The sequence below is a fragment of the Colossoma macropomum genome, unplaced genomic scaffold, assembly GCF_904425465.1.
Source record: "Colossoma macropomum unplaced genomic scaffold, Colossoma_macropomum, whole genome shotgun sequence".
NCBI classification, from domain to species: domain Eukaryota; kingdom Metazoa; phylum Chordata; class Actinopteri; order Characiformes; family Serrasalmidae; genus Colossoma; species Colossoma macropomum.
In genome coordinates, this window is record NW_023494791.1 from 2,160,297 (window position 1) to 2,178,572 (window position 18,276).

The 18,276-nt window shown below is 41.0% G+C and overlaps 1 protein-coding gene across 2 annotated transcripts; it reads right to left on the minus strand.

Moving 5' to 3' along the window:
• Positions 1-1,279: 1,279 nt before the first annotated feature.
• mtrf1l (mitochondrial translational release factor 1-like) lies at positions 1,280-14,351 on the minus strand. 2 transcript variants are annotated; one of them, XM_036573635.1, is made up of 8 exons: positions 14,133-14,351; positions 11,792-12,079; positions 10,793-10,872; positions 9,557-9,740; positions 6,473-6,636; positions 6,253-6,370; positions 4,744-4,880; positions 1,280-2,003 (listed from the first exon to the last, which is right to left on the minus strand). In XM_036573635.1, the coding sequence occupies exons 1-8, from the start codon at positions 14,230-14,232 to the stop codon at positions 1,797-1,799; spliced, it is 1,278 nt and encodes a 425-aa protein (XP_036429528.1). In that variant the 5' UTR covers positions 14,233-14,351; the 3' UTR covers positions 1,280-1,796. The 2 variants fall into 2 exon arrangements, with proteins under 2 accessions (XP_036429528.1, XP_036429527.1); XM_036573634.1 differs by having other exon boundaries at positions 11,792-12,082.
• Positions 14,352-18,276: the final 3,925 nt, after the last annotated feature.

The following is an 18,276-nucleotide window of genomic DNA, read 5'->3' on the forward strand; positions in this document are numbered from 1 at the left end:
CTTGGCGGCCCTCTTTGCCACACCGCCGGGCAGTTATTTCCAGCCATACATGACCAGACTCCTCTCTGTTTGAATGGGGACAGACCAAAATACTCAAAACTGAAGGTCAAAATAATGTTTATAAAATATTTGAAATCAAAATTTGACAAAAACTTCATAAATAGTTTGTAGTGTTTGGCTCAGTAACACAAAAACATGATTTTTCAGGAGGCTTTCCCAGAGCCGGTTTATGAGGAGTCTGGCCGCTTCCTATTTCCCCCGTTATATCAAAAACAGGACTGCTGATCAGCAGAGGGCGCCCACGAGCGAGTCCTCAATGAATGGGAGTGAATGGAGCTCAACGGCTAAAAACGAAGAGTTAAAATAGTTTCTAATCACTTTAGACAGTAGGATTTCAGTAAAACAGCAAAGAAATCTCACCTGTATGTTTCCTTTTTATACAGTAAACGGGTTTTGGGCAGCAGGACGCTAACATTACTGCTACTGAGTGCTGATTGGTTAGCATTACTGCTACTGAGCGCTGATTGGTTAGCATTACTGCTACTGAGCGCTGATTGGTTGGCATTACTGCTACTGAGTGCTGATTGGTTGGCATTACTGCTACCGAGTGCTGATTGGTTGGCATTACTGCTACTGAGTGCTGATTGGTTGGCATTACTGCTACCGGGTGCTGACTGGTTGGCATTACTGCTACTGAGTGCTGATTGGTTAGCATTACTGCTACTGAGCTGATGGTGCTACTGAGCTGATGGTTAGCATTACTGCTACTGAGCGCTGACTGGTTGGCATTACTGCTACTGAGCGCTGATTGGTTAGCATTACTGCTACTGAGCGCTGACTGGTTAGCATTACTGCTACTGAGTGCTGATTGGTTAGTATTACTGCTACCGAGTGCTGATTGGTTAGCATTACTGCTACTGAGTACTGATTGGTTAGCATTACTGCTACTGAGAGCTGATTGGTTAGCATTACTGCTACCGAGCGCTGATTGGTTGACATTACTGCTACTGAGCACTGATTGGTTAGCATTACTGCTACTGAGTGCTGATTGGTTGGCGAGTGGAGCAGCTCATTGGCTGTTTGCCCTCACTGATGTCATGAACGTACATGAGGCGCCGTTTTAAACTCCTACAACTCGAGTTTAAAAGCTCTTAAAAGTATAACAGCAGTGTTAAAATGTTTTATGCTGCTCTGTGTTCAGGAAATGAGTGCATTCTTTTACGTTAAAAATGTTTCAGCATTTATAAGCTATGATTTTGCTCCATATCAACCCATTCGTTTTGGACTCGCTCAGGAGCGCCCTCTAGCGTTTGAGAAACCTGGTAGACCCTGCAGAGTGGTAATTCTCCTCTCTACAAGTTCTCTGGCTTCCCCACTGACACCACAGCGTCTTCAACCCTTCCCCGCTCGCAGCGTACCCAGCAAGCTGATTGGCTCTTTTTATTGATGGACGGGAGTTTCTCCACAAACAGGGCCCATGTTGAGCGTTACAAGCTTCCCCATTTATATTTTAACCAGTGACCGGCCTCTTCATTTATAACAACACTGATTCAGCTCAACTGAGAAGAGTTATAATGGATTTGGTCATTTAAGTGTGGCCTGTTCCAGGAAATTCAGGCAAACTTTGCTGACAGTATTTTGTTGAAAACTGAATACCAGAAAACTGCAGATGACTTACGATGACACTGAAGTATAAACAACATGAGGACATGACTGCTGCTGTATTTAAGCCATCAAATGCAGCACAGCGCCCCCCACAGGCATTTATTACTCATTTTCAACATCAGTCATAAATATTAATCTGAATCATTATCCTCCAAAATGTCCATAAGAGCCTCTTGGTCAGAAAACTGCTGCAAAGACGAACTCATCTCATCCAGCAGATCCTCTCCTAGTAAAAATCCATGTATGTCGTGAAGAGTTTTCCCGATCCGATGGTCAGTGACTCGGTCCTGAGAGAAGTTGTAGGTCCTGATTTTTTCTGATCTGCCTTTGGTGCCAATCTGTTAAACAGGACAAAAGTATGGTCAGTGTAGGTGAATGAGAAGACCCAAATTCATTCATTAATTCAATGGTAACTTGAATGGAACACAAAAAATGGACTCTCTGTGGTCATCAAAGACCAGACTTGCATATATGCCATATATTCCACCATATACTGCACAGTAGTATGATACATTTACACAGTCCTGTTATACAATGTTTATTATTTATAAACCTGTTAATTGTCACCCATTTTTGCCTGAAACAGTGAACCCAAAGTAAAAGGGGTGCTGTTCCCACACACTTTGGGCTGCAGTCATGATCCTGGACTCATTTGAAAGGAAACACTGTCAAGATTTTTCAGAATAACTGTATGAATGACTTTTCTGCCTTCCGCTGAGATAGGCTCCGGCTCCCCCACGACCCAGAAGGATAAGTGGCTTAGACAGTGTGTGTGTGTGTGTGTGTGTATGACTAAAACAGAGTAATGGAAAGTCTGGAATATAGGAGTTTATTTCCTCCTGACTCTAAACTGATCTCTGACTCTTTCCTTGTTATCAGACCTCATGTTCTGGATTATGGTGTCTCTGTGGAGACAGCAAGGCTCTGTGTGTGTGTGTGTGTGTGTGTGTGCACCCCCCATAAAAACAAAAATTCCAGATTTTCTACTATTTTACCAACATCAACATTTCAATTTCATATAAAAAACTCAGAAGACATAATTGCACACTAATAATGTTCAATATGCTGTTTGCACATCAGCACATTTCCACAGGACATCTGAGCACATCTGTATATTTGCACATCCTTTAATCTGTACATCTGGTATACTGTATGTACATTTGAATCATTTAGTTATTCATATTTACTAGTTTGTATAGTTATTTATTATTATTACTCCTACCTGTCAATTAGATATTTATTTCTGTGTTTATGATGTCTACTTATACTGTCTACTGTGGCACGTTATGCTGCTGTTAACACTTAACTTTCCCACCTGGGATCAGTGATATCTTATTCTAAATACAAACAATTCTGCAGGTAACCTACTGACAGATTCAGATTCAGGTTCAGTATATTAGTTATGCAGAGTGGAAACATTGTCAGCTGGCTGTCCAGGCAGATTATGTCTCAGTTAAGACTGAAATCTGAACTGAGAAATCTCTTTAATGGAGAATGTAGCCCTTGACCAGGTTTAATCTCTGTCTGGGAGGCCAATGCTTTAAAAACGTCAAGCAAACCTTTATAAATACAATTCAGGCAAGATTAGTTGTTCATGGGGAGGTGAGGTGATGTGACCATCACCAGTGTTTCTCAGTGATTTTAGTACCGTCCAAATCCATTATGTCAATCATTTTTAGGGACCGTGTCAGTAAACATTCCAGTGGCTTATCCTTTCTATAAAAAATCAAACTGTGAAAAAAACAGGTTATATCAGGGTTTCTCAACCTGTGGGCCGTGAAGCACCTTCTAGGGGTCAGTGGGCCTGTACTCAGGGGGAGACAGTCGTTCATAGTGGGCCGGTAGAGCTGTATGAATAAAACATCACAGTCACAGGCTAATTAAACGTCATCAGTTTGAGACGACGCTGCCGTGAGCGCTCAGTGCAGAGTTAGCCAGAGATGGAGAGGGTCCTCAGGGTGTTTCTCCTACCTTGTTCGGTGCAGACCTATCAAACTTTTTTCTTTCTTTCATGTGTGTGAACACTCCACCCGTATTCGGGTCTGCATCAGACGCCGGCTCGGCAAAACCCGTGGGTCTCAGTCCGCTTCCAACCGAATCCCTTTTGAGTTCACTGCTGGTGGGATGCATTTAATGATCAAACGAGGGATTTCATCAGTAGAGCCGGCTTTCCTCTTCTTCTAGCAGCACATCAGCGCTTTACTGTCAGCATCATCTGCATGTTTTAAAGTCTGACTCTTTACAGACTCTCATTGCTCTCATATCGTTCCTGCAGCTTGAGCTGCTGTTAAAATTGACAGACAAGCCTTAAAATAATAACAAAGATCTGCGTTTGATTTTTGGATGAGCATCAGCGACATGAGTTAAACTCAAATTGAAAACTACTGACAAAGAAGCAGAGATCAGGTAAGGATCATTATTATTATTGTGGATTGTGATGAGGCTGATCCAAAAGCCACTGAGTGGAGTGTGGTTTATTTCAAATGAGGCACTAAAACCCTCAAAACGAAAGAGACCAAACAGTGACTCCTGTGGGAGCCAAAAGAGTGTTTGCAGTGAAAACGCGACAGACTGCAGCTCTGAATCAGCCCATATCTACATCTTTTTTCTTTTTCTCCTTTATTGACATCTCTGCAAACTTTTTTTTAACATAACCGCATATTTTGGTTTCCATGATTGAGGTAAAATTGACGATCTGATCTTTTCAGGCACTAATTAACAGGTTTTCAGTCTGAGCAATTAAGTGTGGGCCGCTGTGCTTTACAAAAGGTTGAGGTTATATTAATCCTGCCTGAACTGCAATGTCCACAAATATTCAGTCATATCCTGAGGAAAAGGCATGTTCATGTTTTTTCTTATATAGAATTTCCAGAATTTCTGCAAAATCAAATGGTTAAGATGTAAACAAAATGATGTGTGAACCCCCCTCCCCATCTCTGTAACTCATACCGTAATGGCTTATTCTCTGTGAATGCTTCATGGACATCACAGATGATCTGTAGCATTTACATTACCCACCTCCTCATGGAAAAACAGTCCCATCCCCAAAACTGCTTTAGACCCAGATCAGCAACGTACCTGAAGTTTGCGGGCCTGGTACCTCTTACTGGTCTCCTCCTCCAGCTTTGCGCTGTAGAGTTTGGCCCGCAGCACCTTCATGGCCTTCTCCTTGTTTTTGAGCTGCGAGCGCTCCTGCTGACACTCAGACACTATGCCTGTTAACAAAACAACAAACTCCTGGCTCTTTTTCCACATAACAGAACTATTTTAAATAATAATAATAATAATAATTATAATGTCACTTAAAGAGCACTTTTCATACTGGTGGCAGCTCAAACTGATTTAAAGTGATAAAGATTAACAGTAATAGAAGATCAGCAAGATAAGAAAAAGCTGAATATCAATCTAAATCATCTGAAGCAATAACATGGATCAAATTAAAAAGATGAATACAAAAGAGAGGTAGAAATTGAATTTAAAGCTAAATTAAAGAGCTGCGTTTTCAGATGTTTATTAAAAGTGAGCTCTGAGCTCGACTGGCTAATAAAAGCTGAACTGAGCTCCACAGTTTAGAAGCAGAATAACTGAAAGAGTCTCTCCACGTTTTCTGTGTTTTACTGAAGGTGTTTGTAGAATATCTAAGAGATCTGCAGATACTGAGCCTTCGTTCACATTACCAGGTTGAAGTGGCACAAATCAGATTTTTTGCCCTAATATGATAATAATAATAGATCTGATGTTTTCAGGGCTGTGTGGACACACAAATCTGATCTACTGAGCCACTTTCATATGTGGTCCTAGATCGATACGTATCTGATTCGTGTCCATGCGACCTTAATCTGACGCTCAGATCGGAATTCATGTGCTTGTTTTCCACTGCGCGTGTGCCATCATTCAGCGTTACCATGGCAGCAGCGCCGAACAGAAGTTAAAGCCTGTAAACGGTGGAAAAGCAGCTCATCTCACCTTTTTCTCCTTCTTCTCGCTCTAATAATGAAGCTGAGAGCTGATCAGAGTTAATTATCTTCTCAGCGAAGCTCGTTCTGCTCGTTAGTTTGTGCTGATGATGCACGTGATTCATTCACGCAACGTTACTGAGTGGGAATATTGCTGTTAACACTGTGTTTTACTCAAGCACTGTGTATATCCTACCTCAGTAACTGCTGTGCTCACATATGCTATCTGACTGCGTAAACTCACAAATCACAGCATGTTACATATCTCTGCACCTTATCCTCACAACCTCATGCCCAGAAATGAGTGCTGTGTCGGTGCTGTCCTGTCTGTTTACTGTGTCTAATGTCTGATCTAATAATCGCATTTACTGTATTGTTTCTAATTTAATGTTTTGCACACTCACGTCTGCACGTTTGCACTTTGTACTGTCTATTTTGTTCCATGTTGTACCATGTTGGTCCTGGAGGAACATTATTTTTAATTTCCTACTCTTTGAAAAGGTGCGATAGAAAGCCCTTATTAATAAGCCCTATAATAGAAGCTCAATCATAAATGATGATGAAGTCTGGATGAACATGAACTAGTGTTGATAAGAAGTCATGTTTTTTCTCTGCTGTTTCCTTTTCTCACCTGTCGGTAGGTGCACGATCCTCACAGCACTGTCAGTCGTGTTGACGTGCTGTCCTCCAGCCCCACTGGCTCTCTTCGTCTCGATCCTCAGGTCTTTGGGGTTAATTGTAAAAGAGATCTACGGACGCAAAACACGTTAAGACCATGTGAGCAAACTCTGACTACACAAACACGGATGACAACAGGCACCAATTAACACCTGCTTCAGTGATAATCGCACCTCTGCTGGCTGAGGCAGGACTGCCACCGTCATAGTGCTGGTGTGCATGCGGCCTTGCTTTTCAGTCTTTGGGACCCTCTGGACACGATGGACCCCCGCTTCAAACTTCATCTTCTTATAGCTCAGCGGACCACTTATACTGGCTGTGGCATGTCTTAATCCCCCTGGAGAGCAAAGAGCAAAAGACGATAGCAAACAACAAGAAACACTTCTGTTAAAGGGGAATTCCACCAATTTTTCAAATATTTCTTCAGAGTTCATTCATTATTCTTTCATGAAAACAGGCTCATTCAGAGAGGACTGGTTGATTGCATATGTCTTTACAGTGGTGGTGATAGGAACCAGGGGTCGCCATGACTACAACACAAATATAGACATTTTATTTACTATCCAGAACCACCAGTGAACCTACACGAGTCTTCTGAGTTCATATGGAATGTTGATGTGATAAAACAGTAATAGATCTGGAAAAAATTGTCTATTTTGCCAGGGCTTTGTGTTTATCCTAACCTAAATTAGGCCCAAACATAAATCCTTTCTTAAGGCTTAAGATCTGGAAAAAGTCATTCATGCCTTTGTGACATCTAGATAGGATCACTGATGCCCTGTATTTTGGAATTAACAAAGCATCTCTTGCTCGTCGACAACTAGTTCAAAATGCTGCAGTCAGACTGTTACTGGTCGGAAGAAAAGAGCAGATTACTCCAGCTTTAGCATCCTTACACTGGCGCCCAGTGCATTACATTACAGAATAAATATAAAAAGGCATTGATGTTTTTAAAGCTTTGAATGGTAACGCACCTGCATATGCAGCTCCCTGTTAAGTGAGTGACCCTTATTAGTCCCGCAACGGGGAAATTTCACCTCCGCATTTTATCTGTGCAGTGAAACACCACATACACACTAGTGAACACACACTAGGGGGCGGTGAGCACACTTGCCCAGAGCGGTGGGCAGCCCTATCCACAGCACCCGGGGAGCAGTTGGGGGTTAGGTGTCTTGCTCAAGGGCACTTCAGTCATGTACTGTCGGCTCAGGGGATCGAACCGGCGACCTTCTGGTCACAGGGCTGGTTCCCTTACCTCCAGCCCACGACTGACCCCAATATATAAATATAATATAATAATAAATGTATAAATAATATAATACATAAATGGGTGGATTTTGAAAAAGAATATTTTTTTTTCTATTTAATTTTCAGTCAAAACAGCCATTAAGTACAACTTCTTTCTTGAGGGGATATTTGTGAGGAGATTAGATAATCCACTTGCACAAGAAAGGACAAAGGACTGCCCCCTTTGCCCATGATTGCCCCAAAAAACTAAGTGTTTTAAATCTCTTTCTAAAGAAGCAAACTGTTGTTAGAGTTGCTGATTTATCTGTGTCTGTAATTTGTTTTTTATTGTGGACTTTTAAATTTTGTATGTATTTAATGGGAATCTGTAAAGCACTACAAGCTTTTGGAGAAATCACTTTAGATAAATACAACGTATTATTATTATTATTATTATTATATTTATTAATTAAAAAACACCATCTCAGGCATCAGACAATGTACTCAGAACTATTTCATGAATAACTTTGTGGGGAGTTTTTAGAGGCATTGAAGAGGAATATGGGAATACGGCGAAAAATCTAATTTACCCTTTTTTTCTCTTTACCCCAGATGTAGTCGATCAGCCGAGACACGTCTGGAGTCCAAATTTTGTTTTTATGCTTTTAAACTGGAGCTGTGAGGCTAATATTGCTAACAAACACTTAAAGTCAATAGTCACCCAAATAACCAAAATTGTTTCGGTAGAAATGCATCACAAAAACTTCTCTCAACCCTCTTAAACCACATCCAGGTCTTCATTAAAGTGGTGCAGACTTATAGATGTGGTTTATGACCGAGTATGATTTACTGTGAGCTTTGAAAAGGAATAAAACTTCCCATCTACAGTCAGACATTTCAGACCACACCAGAGCTGGTATTCACAAAGCAGACCTGATCTTGGATCAGATTCCTTCATATTTATGGTGGTCTTTGTTACAAATACTGATTCTAGATCAGCACTCAGACTCCTGAGGTGGTTTGTGAATACAGGCCCTGCAGTCTAGAGCAGCTACCTGCAGCTACACACTGGAGTTCTGTTCATGTTTATAGCTCACAGTAAACCACACCGAGTCCTAAACCACACTGACAAGTCTACGCCTCCTTAGTGAAGCCCTGGACTCAGAGCCGGCTGAGATGAGTTTTAGTGATGTATTTTTACAGAAACGATTTGGGTGTTTATTGAGTTCTAGTGTTTGTCAGCAATGTTAGTCTCGCTGCTCCAGGACTAAACTAACAAAGCAAAATCTGGACTTTTCACACATCTCGGCTGATCAGTTGTATCTGGGGTAAGTGTAAACTGTGTAAATCTGATTTTTCGGCTCCCGAGTGGCGCAACCGTCTAAGCGTTGGCCCTGTCATCAGGAGATCGCAAGTTCGATCCCTGGTGATGCTACAGCCATCCGTAGCCGGGAGTCCGAGAGAGCACAATTGGCCTCGCTCTCTCTGGGTGGGTGGGATGGCTGCCCGTTTCCCCCATCACTCACTCAGCGTGATGCTAGTCAGCGCAGGCGTCTGTTAGCTGACGTAACAGATCTGGTGGTTCTTTCCTCCGAGCGCGTTCGGCTGTCCAGTGACGTTGCATGAGCGGCAGCTCGAAAAGAAGCGGTGGCTGGCTTCACAGGTCTCGGAGGAAGCCTGTGTTAGCCCTTCGCCCTCCTAGCGTTGATAGTACCATGTGATTGGGGGAGTCCTAACTAGCGGGTGGAATTGGCGACCACTAAATTGGGGAGAAAACCGGGTTAAAAAAAAATAAAAAAATTGATTTTTCACCAAGCCGTTTCTTTTAAAGTCTTCAGACGTCTGGTTCCTATCACCACCACTGTGAAGCATTTCACACCAAACCACTCCAATTGACTTCGTTTACATCTTAAAACCATAATTTTGAAAGTTCAGTGGAATTCACCTTTAAGTTATAGTTCTCAGTGGTGCTCCAGTAAGTCTGAATGCTATATTTGAAGATTAAACTGCATCAGGAATCAAAGACTAACCAATGTCACTTGGCATGAACTCCAGAGTGTCGAAGTCCCAGCCATGGAAAGAAGCAAAGTTCTGGTACATGTCGAATATCTCGGCGGTGAAAAGCATTGCTTCTTGACCTCCAACCCCAGCGGTGACTTCTAGGACCAGGTCACTCATGTCTGACTCCTCCTCAGGGACCAGAAGAGAAAGAATCTACAAAAATCAAAGAGTCACATCACACTGGTTGGTTGAATGCTTGAAATTTTGCAGAAAGACAGAATTTTAATGTTTGATACAGCTGATCTACAGCATGATACACCAATCAGGCATAACATTCTGACCACCTCCTCGTTTCTACGCTCATTGTCCATTTTATCAGCTCCACTTACTATATAGGTGCACTTTGTAGTTCTACAGTTACAGACTGTAGTCCATCTGTTTCTCTGATACTTTGTTAGCCCCCTTTTACCCTGTTCTTCAGTGGTCAGGACCCCCATGGACCCTCACAGAGCAGGTACTATTTGGGTGGTGGATCATTCTCAGCACTGCAGTGACACTGACGTGGTGGTGGTGTGTTAGTGTGTGTTGCGCTGGTCTGAGTGGATCAGACACAGCAGTGCTACTGGAGTGTTTAAACACCTCAGTGTCACTGCTGGACTGAGAATAGCCCACCAACCAAAAATGTCCAGTCAACAGCGTCCTGTGGGCAGCGTCCTGTGACCACTGATGAAGGACTAGAGGATGACCAACATAAACTGTGCAGCAGCAGATGAGCTATCGTCTCTGACTTTACATCTACAAGGTGGACTGACAAGGTAGGAGTGTCTAATAGAGTGGACAGTGAGTGGACACAGTGTTTAAAAACTCCAGCAGCACTGCTGTGTCTGATCCACTCAGACCAGCGCAACACACACTAACACACCACCACCACGTCAGTGTTACTGCAGTGCTGAGAATGACCCACCACCCAAATAGTACCTGCTCTGTGAGGGTCCATGGGGGTCCTGACCACTGAAGAACAGGGTAAAAGGGGGCTAACAAAGTATCAGAGAAACAGATGGACTACAGTCTGTAACTGTAGAACTACAAAGTGCACCTATATAGTAAGTGGAGCTGATAAAATGGACAATGAGCGCAGAAACAAGGAGGTGGTCATAATGTTATGCCTGATCGGTGTAAATCATGCAAAGACGTTTTACTTAAATCTAGGTGTATAAAAAGGCCACTGTGGGCTGATTATCAGTTGCGATATCATAACAGCTTACCGTTTGTTTGATTTCTTGAATAGCTGTTTGACAGGTCTCCCTCTCAGACTGGGCAAGTTCACGCAGATCTGGGTCATTTTCTGAACAGAAAAATAATCTGGATGTTTGATATGAGGTGCTCCGTTCTAGAGACTCTTACTGAGCCAGAATCCGTCAGTCTGTTCAAAACAGTGGTGATAGGAACCAGACGTCCAACGTCTCTGAAAGCTTCCTCACAGAAAGGGTTTTTTTTAAACAAAATAGTTCTAACATTGCCTCATGTCTAATACAACACACTCTTACAAATGACGGTTCTTTAAGGGTTCTTTAGTAACTGTAATGGTTCTAAATAGACCCATGAACACTCAAAAGACCGTTTGCATGCTTAAAGTGCTTATAAGCTTTTTTAATAGGATTCTATATAGCACCAAAAAGGTTCTTCTATTGTTATGACGTCATGCTTGTGTACAGTAGAAGAACCCTTTTTGGTGCTGTATAGAATCCTTTTCAAAAAGCTCCTATATGGAACCATATACACCACTTTAAGCATGCAAATGCATTTACAACACATTTCCATCATTTTGAAGAATTATATATAGAATTTACATAGAACCACTATCTTTGCTAAAGAACCCTGGAAGAACCATCTTTTTTAAGAGTGTGGATTTAAGATATAGTTTTGGCCTAAAAACATTCTTTTAAAATCCAATCATGGTGAAGAGGCACAACAAGGCAAAACAGTTCCTAAAAATATATATTTTTTATGATTTCCCATCATCAACGTTCCATATAAACTCAGAAGACTCGTGTAGGTTCACTGGTGGTTCTGGATAGTAAATAAAATGTCTATATCTGTGTTGTAGTCATGGCGACCCCTGGTTCCTATCACCACCACTGTAAAGACATCTGAACCATTTCACACCAAACCACTCTGAATCACTTTGTTTACATCTCACACACTGAATTATGCAGAAATTTGGAAAAAAAATGCTGGAATTTCCATTTAAGTAACACTCTTGCCTTTCAGTAATGCTTCAGTCTCCTCAAAGTCCTTCTGTTTTTCCTCTAATTCCCTGATTTTCTGGATCAGAGGCCCTAAAACAGACAGGCTTGTCCTTTTTACTCTTAACTCCTCATCGTCTCTTTGAAGGTCTCCAGCGTTTACAGCCTGTAAGAAGTCGCTGTACTCAGTCTGAACTCTCTTAAGGTGGCTGTGAAGGGACTTCTTGGAGAAGATCTCATCCACCGTCAGAATCTTCGTTACCAAAGCCGAGTTTGTGGTGTGAAAGCCTCGCTGGTGTCTCCACTCTGCTGAAACAAAATCAGAGATGCTATTAAAGGTTTCTGTTGGTTCCTGCTGGTGTCCAGTAGTCAGTGATAGTATTTTGTGTTTTCCGGATGGGTTGATATCACAGTGTAAAGGCCTGGTTTAACAGGTGTTCTGATCCCGAATGCATTAGATGGTTCCTTAATGTAATCCAAAGCTAACGTCTTTTATCCTTGGGGTCAATTTGACCCTAGCCATTATCAAAGTTCTGATGGGAACTTTTCACGTCCCCTTTTGTTGTGAACTATCAGTGGCTCTCCCACTCCTACAGGTGTGTTTACGTTAGATTAGGGCCCTAAAGCAGAGGGACGGTTTTTCAAAGATTATAAAACTGCACCTCAAAATCATCCAAAACAACTAGGAGTGTAACGATGCATCATGAAATCATTACATCGCAATGCAAAACACTGATAATGCCCATCGTAGAGAAGTGGCGATGCACTATAGAGAACAGACATTCTATTAATTAACTGCATTTATTGATCTAATTCAACCGCACCAATGTTTTCTAACAATCAGCACCAATGAAACCCTCACTCCATCCCTCCCAGCTGTAGTGTCAATACGCAGCTGTTCAACAACATCGTTACAGCCACCATTTTTCTCCATTTGACTTTTGTTTCAACGCATTGTGAGAAAACTGAATCGTGGTATTGTGAAGTGTATCGTTACACCCCTAAAAACAACCAAAACAAATGTGTGTAAAATGTTGACGCGTCTTATGTTTTATAAAGCTGAATCGGCCTCAAACTGACCCCAAAGAACACATCTGCACTCAACGACACTGACAATATGTTGTCATGTTACTTTTATGTTTGTACATATTAAATTAGGAAAGGTTATTAAATATGAGACAAAAACCAAGGTCAATCATTTATTTAGAGAATGTAAACACTGAATGGGGTCAAACTGACCCCAAAGATAATATGAGGGATGAATCAATTCACTTGAGAAAGCAGAACCATCAGGTTTTAACCCTAATGGGCCTTTTTAAGCTGGACATGCTTTGCAGATGTGGTCTGCGGTTCTTGGACCGTCTGTACTATCAGTGATCTTGTTATATGCAGGTAAAATAATGTCTCTAATAATTTATTTTTAATTGATGCAATTATTCAAAACAATTATAACACACATTACTAAGACATACACCAATCAGGCATAACATTCTGACCACCTCCTTGTTTCTACACTCATTGTCCATTTTATCAGCTCCACTTACTGTATAGGTGCACTTTGTAGTTCTACAGTTACAGACTGTAGTCCATCTGTTTCTCTGATACTTTGTTAGCCCCCTTTTACCCTGTTCTTCAGTGGTCAGGACCCCCATGGACCCTCACAGAGCAGGTACTATTTGGGTGGTGGATCATTCTCAGCACTGCAGTAACACTGACGTGGTGGTGGAGTGTTAGTGTGTGTTGCGCTGGTCTGAGTGGATCAGACACAGCAGTGCTGCTGGAGTTTTAAACACCTCAGTGTCACTGCTGGACTGAGAATAGTCCACCAAACAAAAATATCCAGCCAACAGCGTCCTGTGGGCAGCGTCCTGTGACCACTGATGAAGGACTAGAGGATGACCAACACAAACTGTGCAGCAGCAGATGAGCTATCGTCTCTGACTTTACGTCTATAAGGTGGACTGACAAGGTAGGAGTGTCTAATAGAGTGGACAGTGAGTGGACACAGTGTTTAAAAACTCCAGTCATGATCCACTCATACCAGCGCAACACACACTAACACACCACCACCACGTCAGTGTTACTGCAGTGCTGAGAATGACCCACCACCCAAACAGTACCTGCTCTGTGAGGGTCCATGGGGGTCCTGACCACTGAAGAACAGGGTAAAAGGGGGCTAACAAAGTATCAGAGAAACAGATGGACTACAGTCTGTAACTGTAGAACTACAAAGTGCACCTATATAGTAAGTGGAGCTGATAAAATGGACAATGAGCGTAGAAACAAGGTGGTGGTCATAATGTTATGCCTGACCGGTGTGCATCACTATTAGACTGAATTACAATAATGTCCGGTCTACCTGCTGATGTCCTGACCATCCTGCAGTGAAAGGTCCTGAAAGCGGTCACACTGAGCAGCTGCCGCAGCGCAGTCAGCTGACAGAAACAGGCGGCTGACATTATAAACGCGCGGTCTGGAATATCAGCACATCTAAAGACTTCAAAGCTTTAACGTAGTTTAATGTTTCCCTGCTGGACACAGCGCCTCACCCCCATGCCTGTCTGCTTCAGCACGATAAAAGTCGGGCGCTATTACTTCCTTCTCGGCGCTACTTCAAAATAAAAGTTCTCATACTTTGCAAACCCTGTAGAGAGGAGAATTTCCACTCTGCAATGTCGTCCGAGTTTCTCAGACGCTAGAGGGCGCTCCTGAGCGAGTCCAAAATGAATAGGTTGAAATGGAGCTTTTGAGCAAAATCATAGTTTATAAATGCTGAAACATTTTTAATGTAAAAGAATTCATTCATTTCCTGAACACAGAGCAGCATAAAACATTTTAACACTGCTGTTATATTTTTAAGAGCTTTTAAACTCGAGATATAGGAGTTTAAAACGGCGCCTCATGTACGTTCATGACGTCACTGAGCGCGAACAACCAATGAGCTGCTCCGCTCTCCAACCAATCAGCGCTAACGATCTGCTGCCCAAAACCCGTTTACTGTATAAAAAGGAAACGTTCAGGTGAGTTTTCTTTGCTTCTTTAGGGAAATCCATCCTTCTACTGTCTAAAACTAAAGGAAAGTTCTGGTTCAGTGATTAGAAACTATTTTAACTCTTCGTTTTTAGCCATTGAGCTCCATTCACTCCCATTCATTGAGGACTCGCTCGAGGGCGCCCTCTGCTGTTTAGCTGTCCTGTTTTTGATATAACAGGGGAAACAGGAAGCGGCCGGGCTCCTCATAAACCGGCTCTGACTGAACTCGATGTGTGCGGTGTCTTCACTCAGTGTTGAATGTGAAAAAAATACAATAAAAAAGATGATAATGAAACAACAAATTAAAAGATTAAATTAAAAGTTTATATGGTACAACCCACGACCAAACGACAGACTCTTTCAGTTTGTTTATTTATTTATTTAATTACTTATTCATTCAGTAGGTGAGTTGCGCTGATTTTCTTTTTATAACGTTATTTTCTTTTTTAATATTGTCCACCTACAGAACATAAATATATGCAGAATACATACATCCCAATACAGAAAATAAATATATGTAACATGTATTTATCAAAAATGAAATATATATGAAAATGGATATAATAATAAGACTATTACTACTACTATAATAATAATAATAATAATAATAATAATAATTTTTTATTTAGCAAGATTATATTTTTACCTTTTGCATAGAGTTATATTTTTTTCCAACATTTTATTAAAACTTACAGCAATTTTATTTATTGTCCAAAATGTGAACCAAGGAAACCTACATGCACCATTACTGTTGATAAAAGTAAAATAGTCAGGACTATTTTGCCCTAGGACTCCCTGCATGTATCCCTCCGCCATAAATATCTTTTAAAAACACATTTTACAACAAAATCTTCTCAAAACTATCGTGAAACAATGTGTCAGACATCAGGCAGAGGGAGCTTTTAGAGGTGGACGTCTGGTTCCTATCACCACCACTGTAAACAATTCTGACTTAGTAAGTGTCTCTAAAATGGAGTGTTTCACACTAAACCACTCTGAACGACTCTGATTACATCTTAACCGTTTAATTATGCAGACAATTTGAGAATTTGGTGGAATTCTCCTTTATAAATAGGACTAGTTGCAGTTCCATTTTCAACCAGTGGATGGCAATATTTTACTATGTGATTTGCAGTAGCATTAATTCCATTTTTTCTTTTAAATAAAACTTGCAATGAAAAGATTTTCACAACTGACCTACAATCCTCAGAGAAGGTATTACCAGCCTAAGAACTGCTTTGTAAGGGGGTTGGATTGTGCTTGTAAATGTGTGGGACTGTGGCTCTGAGCTGAGAGAGATAATGTGTTTCTGTGCCTGCAGGTTTTTTCTTAGGGGGAAAGACTCATTCGCAATATTTACTTTATGGGCTGACAGCAGCTGGTGAACTGATTTAGACGCTGTTACCCATCTTTCACTGCTCAGTGCATTTGGCATCTCTACCAGGCCTCTTGTTCCAACATGTGCATTACTAAACATAAACAATCAACAGCTGACAAACAACGTCAAACAAGCAGTGGTGGACGAAGTACATAAACCATGTACTTGAGTTAAAGTAGAGACACCCAAGGTAAAATATTACTGCAGTAAAAGGAGAAGTTCCTCCCTTTAGACCTCCACTTGAGTAAAAGTACAAAAGGATTTGCCTTCAAATGTACTTAAGTATCGAAAGTGAAAGCACTAAAAGATTAATTAACTTAATGCAACTTAGTTTAATAAAAACTTTAAACTCAGATTCACAAATGAGTTTCCTTTACTAAACTGCATCTGTAGGTCTCTGTTCATAAACATAAACTAGACAAAACTAATTTACTATAAAATGAAATGTGTTTGTATAAATTCAGAAAAAAGACCCGTCAGTCACAACTGCATATGAGTACATATTTCTATATTGTGGTCTGTTTACACAAAGTTAGGTTAGTTCATCATTTATGTTGAATAGACTCTCAAAATTTTACGCTGCTGCACTGACGTTGAACCGTGTGCTGCACTGGGTCGGTATGACCAACAGGTCAAAACAAGCTCAAGCTTCTTTCGTTTTGACATGTTATGTTTTTATTCACACATAAACCAAAAGGAACGACAGATTTCTCAGAATGTAGTGGAGTAAAAAGTGAGATATTCGACTTTGAAATGTAGCAGAGTGAAAGTAAAAAGTCGCCCAAAATGGAAAAACTTCAGTAAAGTACAGATACACGAAAAACTACTTAAGTACAGCAACGAATTACATTTACTTCATTACTGTCCACCACTGCAAACAAGTGTGTCATATTTCATGGCCTGAGTTACACAGAGAAGTTCTGATGTATAGCTTTACAATAAATGGAAGAAAGGAATAACATTTTGCAGCGTCTCAGGGTCATTGTGGGTTTAGTGTGGGTGGTCTGTAGGCTTAATCTTTGGAAGGATAGCTCTTGCAGTTTATTGACCACATGGTAGTACTTTGAGTCATTAACCTCCTGACCTCTGAACTTGCAGCACCTTTGATAAAACAAAGCACGAACACAGGCGTGATTATCTTATATTCAGATATTTGTTTTGGGTCTGCCATGACCTTCAGGAAAGTTCGGTGAAGTCTTTTGCATTTCGGAAGCTCACTTAGCAGAGTGTTCTTTTAGGCCAGGGGTCAGCAACCCACATACGGCTCTTTTACTGCCCTGTTTTGGCTCCACAGCTGAATTAGATTTGTAGGTAAAAATAAAATAATCCTCCTTTACAGTAAAATAAAGCTCTGCTGATCGTTCAACACAGTTTAACAATAAATGGTCTTAAACTCTGGAGTTAATGTAGAACTGCTAATTCACCCTTTAACCCTGAAGATCAGCGCAGACTACTGGTCACCATAGCAACACAGACAACAGTCTCACCTAGCTAGTAGCTAACGAAACGGCAAAGAGAGAGATTTAAGACGAACATTGATAATTTGACTTATTTGCATTTATAGTCACTCCAGCTGGTTTCCTGATACATTTAATCTGAAACCAGAAACTGTCAAACACTAAAAAAAGTCACAAAGCTTCTCATTCGAATTCTCCCGTTCCACCTTAAATGGTGTAGTAGTTACATTCTGGCACCTCAGGCACCTTTTAAGATGAACAGGAAAGTCAGAACAAGAAGCTGGTGAATGAGAAGCGACTTCAGCCTTGTAAAAAGCCGAATGTTAGACATTTTACAAAAAACTGTTCCAGTTTTGTGGAAAAGTTTCCTGCTGGAGATGTGAGAAAAGCAGCTTCAGCTGAGCTAAAGATTAAAGCAGAGCAAAGTAAGTCTGAGTTTTCATTTATATTATATTTTTAGCCTATACTAGTATATCAGCACACACCGAGACATATTTACAGCCAACATGGTAAAATGGACTTAAAATGTTGTGGCTCTCAAGGTGATTAGATTTTTCTTGAATAGACAAAATGGGTCTTCTTAACATTTGGGCTGTGACCCCTGTTTTAGGCCAAATAACTTAGGCAGAAATACA

Bases quoted from the DNA above. Each gene is read 5' to 3' on its own strand.
- mtrf1l (XM_036573634.1), bottom strand. From the start codon at position 14,232: ATGTCAGCCGCCTGTTTCTGTCAGCTGACTGCGCTGCGGCAGCTGCTC. The intron at 6,637-9,556 runs GTTAGTCTTTGA...TTTGCTCTCCAG, and splicing joins GTTCATGCCAAGTGACATTG to GGGGATTAAGACATGCCACA. The intron at 6,371-6,472 runs GTGCGATTATCA...TTGCGTCCGTAG, and splicing joins TCCTGCCTCAGCCAGCAGAG to ATCTCTTTTACAATTAACCC.